The 7,045-nt window shown below is 34.0% G+C and overlaps 1 protein-coding gene across 1 annotated transcript; it reads right to left on the reverse strand.

The window, feature by feature from the left end:
- Positions 1-4,304: 4,304 nt before the first annotated feature.
- Positions 4,305-5,249, reverse strand: LOC308678799 (olfactory receptor 6M1-like; the record flags this gene model as incomplete). Its single annotated transcript, XM_081346032.1, has 1 exon — positions 4,305-5,249. The coding sequence occupies one exon, from the start codon at positions 5,247-5,249 to the stop codon at positions 4,305-4,307; it is 945 nt and encodes a 314-aa protein (XP_081202158.1).
- Positions 5,250-7,045: the final 1,796 nt, after the last annotated feature.

Consider the following 7,045-nt stretch of genomic DNA (forward strand, 5'->3'; position numbering starts at 1 on the left):
GCTCTGCTAAAACTATAAGTTGTTTAGTTCTAGATATATATTCGCAGAATCTTTGTTACTCACAAAACTATTTAGTCAATTTAGTCAATTTAGCACTATTTAGAAATAGTGCAAATGATTTACAGAAATTGTGAGACAAATTACCAAGAAGTAGGAAGCAACTACAAGAGTAATACCAAATCAGCTTGAATACCTTCCTTTTGTATTCATGTTATGTCTTAGTATGAATTTCCAAACTACTAAGAAAAATAAATTGGATAGAAGCAATACTTTTGTTTTACAGCTGCATTGTAAAATATCACTTCATTAATAACAAGGTAAAAGGATTGCAGTGCAAACTTGTACTCTGGTTTTTAAGACACCTAGAATTCTTCTCAATTGATGCTTTGAAAATCTGAACTGGCGCAAAGTTTCTAGGTCTTGCCAGATTACTAATTTCTTAGTTGAGTGCCTTATTCCAAAATGGTGGTTTATTCTAGTATAGTGCTACTCTTATGCTGGCTGCACAGTTCCTTATGCTGTCTCTTAAGGAAAAGTTACTGATTGTCCTCTTCAATGCATATACAAAAAGTAAAGGAGCATCTGATTTCAAATGGCATTGAGAAAATAAATATTAAAAGCCTGGATCCATCTTTCTTTCTTTCTTTCTTTCTTTCTTTCTTTCTTTCTTTCTTTCTTTCTTTCTTTCTTTCTTTCTTTCTTTCTTTCTTTCTTCACTTACGACTATAAAATATAAAACTTTCCATAATAAACAATCAAGTGTTTGATGTCATAAATGTAAATTGGCTATTTGGTCACAAACAACATTATGCACATACTGTATATATTAGTTTGTCTTTCCTTAATATAATGTACAAGTATCCTCAGGCATCAAAGAAAACAACTGTCAGTGAATCTTCAAAGTTTTTCTTTTTTTTTTATTGAAAAGTTTTACAATACATTTTATCTTTAACAATCCCCCCTCCCTCCACCCACCCCTACCTAACCCTCCCTATCCCTCCCCCCCATTCCCCCCTCCCCCCCCGACTTCCCAGAGCTAAGTACAAGGTATAAAAACAAAGAACAATCATAAACAACCATATGCCAACAACAATAAACTATTAAGTCTATCGCACTCTAGCTCATATGAAATGACTACAAGCAATACTAATATTACATAAAAAAGGAAAAAAAAAAGAAAAGAAAACTTATTCAAAGTTTTTCAAAGTTTTTCTGTATGGAGATCTTGTAGCAATTAACTGATTACTTTTTTTTAAATCCCAAACTCAGGGATTCATTAAAGTAACTAGAATTGTTTTTGCAATTTATTAAAAATTAGACTGAGTGTGGATGGGTTGGGAAATCTCCTTACTACATGTTAGCGAATTAAAACTTATGAAGTAAAGTTTCCTATCCATTAAAATTGTTGCTTTAGTTGCCTAAAGGACACCATTTTAGAACATGCCACCATGCAAAATTATACTATTACAAATCTTTTTTGTGTTAAGACATAAGTCTTAAGAGAGTTTTAGAAGATTGAAATAATTCAATTTATTATTATGGTATTTTTGTTTTACTTAAAGACAGAATATAAATGATCGCTAACAAAGATACACCACAAAATGCTGATAGGTAGAATCTAGAACACCATAGAATGCCCAGAACAGAGTTCCGGTACCTTTTTTGGATGGAACCTTGTAGGCTAGGCAAGGCGGGTTGTATAACATGTGTGAGTTCCGGCACCTTTTTCTTTTACAAAAAAAGCACTGGGTAGAGATCTGAAAACTTTTATTTTCTACTCCAGTGACTTATGTGTGTTCAAGTGATCTTTTCATAGTAAAAAGGAAACTTTTACTTGAAGTATGTTCATCTTGATGGTAAAAAGTTAAATATACATACATACATACATATATACATACATACATACATACATACATACAAACACACACACACAGATTCATGAATGATCAAGCTATCAAACTCCCTGATATTGTTGGCTGTTTTTTACTATCTTCTGAATTATAGAACTTAGGACTTAAATGAAGGGGAAAAGGGGCTGCCACTCTTTAGTCACAGATTGTGGGTTTTCTGAGTGGCCAGTACTGTATATGCACCCACTAATTGGGTCTATAGCACCATCCTGCAAAGATTTTTATATGCCCTTATAAAATGAAGTATTAGCATAAGACAGCTGCCCCATCTCCAACTCCCTGCTTAACATGGCAGCAGTAAGAGCATGCACTGATTGGCAATAGTTAGCTTTGAAAAAGGATTCTTCACATCAAAGAGATGCTCTACTGTTGGATAGAATTCTGCTGCCTCATGTTTTCTGCTCAATTCTTTCATTAAAAAAAGAACTTGGCAAGAGCAAGGCACAATACACAGGACAAAATTCACCCAAAGACAGCTCCCAGCTCTCTTAATTTGCCAAAGAATTCTTCAAAGCAAGACATTGGACCCATACTTCACTCTCTACCACCATTTTCTATCAGTGATATTTTACATTACTGAGAAAATGGCCAGAAGAATTTTTTTTTAGAATGAAGTTGCTGTTCAAAATGAGGGATTGGATACAGTTGACCTCAGAATGTCTGGTGTGTAGATGGCAGTGACAGCCACTGTGTGCCAGAAAAGTGAGTCAAATAATATTAACCCCTCCAGAGTTATATCAGCTCTGTATGATCCAATTGAATGAATAAATAAATAAAAGCTACACCTCCCAATGTGTGTCATTGTGTGTCAGATGGATTATACCTCAAGATTCTCAAGGAACTGGCAGATGTGATCTCAGAACCACTGAACTATATCTTTCAAAGATCCTGGAGCACTGGGGAACTACCAGAGGACTGAAAAAGAGCTGATGTAGTTCCCATCTTTAAAAAAATGAAAAAACATGGATCCAAGAAATTACAGACCTATCAGCCTGACCCCAATACCTGGGAAGATTCTGGAAAAGCTAATCAAACAATGAATCAGTGAACACCTAGAGGAAAACAATGTTAATACCAAAAGCCAACATGAGTTTCTCAAAGACAGATCATGCCAGACAAAACATATTGCATTCTTTCACCAGGTCACAAAATTAGTGGACCAGAGGAATGCTGTGGATATAATTTATTTGGACTTCAGTAAGGCATTTGATAAAGTAGATCACAACCTACTACTTGATAAGATAGAAAAATGTGTGTTAGACAGCATCACCACCAGATGGATTCGTAGCTGGCTGACCGTCTGTACTCAGTGTGTGGGCCTCAATGGAACTGCATCTACATGGAGGGAAGTGAGTAGTGGGGTGCCCCAGGGCTCTGTTCTGGGCCCAGTGCTCTTCAACATCTTCATCAATGATTTGGATGAGGGGATAGATGGAGAAATCATCAAATTTGCAAATGACACCAAGCTGGCAAGAATAGCCAACACTCCAGAAGACAGGCTTAAAATACAGAAGAAACTTAACAGATTTGAATATTGCTTACTATCTAACAAAATGAAAATCAATGGTGAAAACAGTAATGTTCTACATTTAGGCAAGAAAAACCAAATGCACAGGTATAGTTTAGGAGATACCTTGCTCAATAGTAGTAACTGTGAGAGGGATCTCGGAGTCCTAGTAGACAATCACTTAAATATAAGCCAGCAGTGTGCTGAAGCTGCCAAAAAAGCCAACACAGTGCTAGGCTGCATTAATAGAGGGATAGAATCAAGATCACGTGAAGTGTTAATACCACTTTACATTGCCTTGGTAAGGCCACACTTGGAATACAGCATCCAGTTTTGGTTACCACAATGTAAAAAAAGATGTTGGGACTCTAGAAAGAGTACAGAAAAAAGCAACAAAGATGATTAGGGGACTGGAGGCTAAAACATAAGGAATGGTTGCTGGAATTGGGTATGTCTAGTTTAATGAAGAGAAGGATGATGGGGGACAGGATAGCAGTGTTCCAATATTTCAGGGGTTGTCACAATTAATCAGTGGAACAACTTGTTTCCAGAAGCTGTGAATTCTCCAACACTGGAAGTCTTTAATAAGAGATTGGACAGCCATTTGTCTGAAATGGTATAGGGAGATTAGACTAGATGACCTCCAAGGTCCCTTCCAACTATTATTATTATTATTATTATTATTATTATTATTATTATTATTATTATTATTATTATTATTATTATTATTATTATTATTATTATTATTATTATCATTTATTATTATTATTATTATTATTATTATTATTATTATTATTATTATTATTATTATTATTTGAAATAGATTGTTCATTATGTACTGTACTGTGTTGGATTTTTTATTGCTATTTCTTTACTTTGTCTATATTTTATAACTTTTCAGTGTTTAGGAATAACTTTAGGACATTTCTTAGTCCAACCTTCACTTTCTCATTCCTAAGACTGTATATGAAAGGATTCAACATGGGAGTCACTATTGTGTTCAGCACTGTGCCCATTTTGTTAAAATCAAGCACATTTTCTTTGGTTGGGCGGACATAAATAAATATAGAACTCCCGTAATATAGAGTTACCACAGTGATGTGAGATACACAGGTTGAGAAGGCTTTCTGACGACCTTGTGCTGAAGGTATTCTCATTACAGTAATAATAATATACATGTAAGATACAGTAGTTACAAAAAGTGATCCCAAGAGTAATATACAAGAAGTCCCAAAATCAATATTTTCAGCCAGTGATATGTCACTACAGACCAATTTGAGTAAAGGTGCACTGTCACAGAAGAAGTGATTAACAATATTTGGGCCACAGAATGGTAATCCAGCTGTCACAATGCTGGGAATTAAAATAATCATGAAACCACCAACCCATGACCCCAATAAAAACTGGAAACAAGTCTTATTGTTCATAATCAAAGTGTAGCGTAATGGGTAACAAATTGCAAGATAACGGTCAATGGACATGACAGCCAATATAAAAAATTCAGTTGATCCCATCAGAAAATAGAAAAATGATTGGGTAAGACAGCCCACAAAGGAGATTGTCTTCTTCCTTGTGATCATATTTATTAGCATTTTAGGCACTACAGTTGATGTGATCATAAGTTCAAGGAATGAGAGGTTACCCAATAAAAAATACATTGGCAATTGAAGATGGTGATTGACCACCACTAATATAATTAATGTGACATTTCCTATAATAATTAATGCATATGCAAAGAAGAAAACAAGGAAGATGACAATCTCAATTGAACGAATGGTGTGAAATCCCAGGAGAATGAATTCAGATACAAGAGTTTTATTGACTAAATTCATACTTTGATGAATATTATGTTATTCATTAACAAATACTGCAGTAAAATAAGACAAACAGAGGAAAAGAAGGAGTGATGGAGGACAGAGAAAATAGAACTATTAGTCAGATCCACAATTGATGTATCTGTAAAAATGAAGAATTACGGTAGGTAGATTAGTAGACAAATAGATGCATCAAGCAAAGTTATTTATAAGATTAAATATTCAGATTAATTATATACTGCTTCTAGTTTCAACCTCATACACTCAGACTATTGCTGGAGAAATTATGAGTTTCATTTTCAGGCAACAGGCATAACAATCAATTCATACTGTCTTACATGTTAAAGAAAGCAAAGACTTACCTGCAAATGTGTTTTTCAAAGAGAAGAATGAAAAAACAGGGATCACATCTAAGCTAGACATTGTTTTCAGCAAAGAGAAAGAGATAAATAACCAAGTCCCTTATATAGGCTGCAGTCAACTGTCACTCCTTGGAATGTTGCTGCAGTCAACTGTCACTCCTTGGAATGTTGCTGCAGTCAACTGTCACTCCTTGGAATGTTGCTGCAGTCAACTGTCACTCCTTGGAATGTTGTTGCAACTGTCTCTAAGTCTGTTGCTTGCCTGGCAAATAACCTAATAGTATCTCTGTTTTACTCTCCTTTCTACTGACCCCTGAAAAATTACATCACCTCATTACTTTTTTGAAGATGTGATACAATGGGTTGAATGGCATCAGATACAGAGTATAATCTGACTGACATATTATGTTGTATGTATGTTATAATAATTGATTAAGTATGTGAAATTATCAAATGACAATTAAGTTAATAAGCTGATTGACTGGCTTTATCCAAATTGTGATACTGAATGAAGAGATAATATTGGCACAATATATACATTTAATATACACTAAACCTGAACATACATCACTTTTACCCCTAATTTAATTCTGCCTATGTAGACTAATTCTAACCCTATATGAACCAAAAACCTGTGAAGCTATCCAGAAAAATGGCTGGTGTGTGAAATCCTAAATGTTTCTAACTAATAGTTCCAACTGAAAAGATCAAAATTAGTTATTAGCTGTCTGTAAAGAAACAGTAAGATATAAGAAGATGAATTCAATTTGTAAAATTAATAAAGAACTTAGAATGTTAGATTGTATCAACATGGTGGGAATTATTCACACTTACCTTCAGTAATACAGCAATGAAAAGCAATGGAATCAACAATGAAAATCTGATTTTTTAAAAATTATATCTTCAAAATTTTTAAGACATTTCAGCGAGATTCCATATTAATGGATCTTAATTCTAAAGATACTGAACAAATGAAAAGTCCATCAATTCTCATTATCTTTAGTTTAAGGCATTTTAAAGAAAGTGCTTATTATTGATATGTATTGAATCTCCTTAGAAAGATAGTTACCTTTTAAGCATTCTTGCCAAGCGCTGCATGTAATTAAGGAACAATTTAATACTGCTTCTGCAGTAACGTATGCATAGGAAGACTTGATGATATTATATAGACAGTAAGTGATATTCTTACTGTCTATATAAGATTTTTCAAAAAGAATCTTCTGCACTTCCTTAAGTATTGCTGACAGCAAAACAATAATTGTTGCTTCTTTTTTTCTTGTATGTGTCATGGGTGTTTGCCAAAAATATCAAACTATCCTTTGAGCATTAATTAGGTCACTGCTGCCAGGAATTTAGGAGACTAAAAATATGAAAATACTGTATGGCATAAATACTATATGCTGCATAAGAAAACATTTTGTACATGCTTTTTAGCAGTCCAGTACAATATGT

Source organism: Vipera berus (genome assembly GCF_964194415.1).
Source record: "Vipera berus genome assembly, chromosome: Z".
Lineage (NCBI taxonomy): Eukaryota > Metazoa > Chordata > Lepidosauria > Squamata > Viperidae > Vipera > Vipera berus.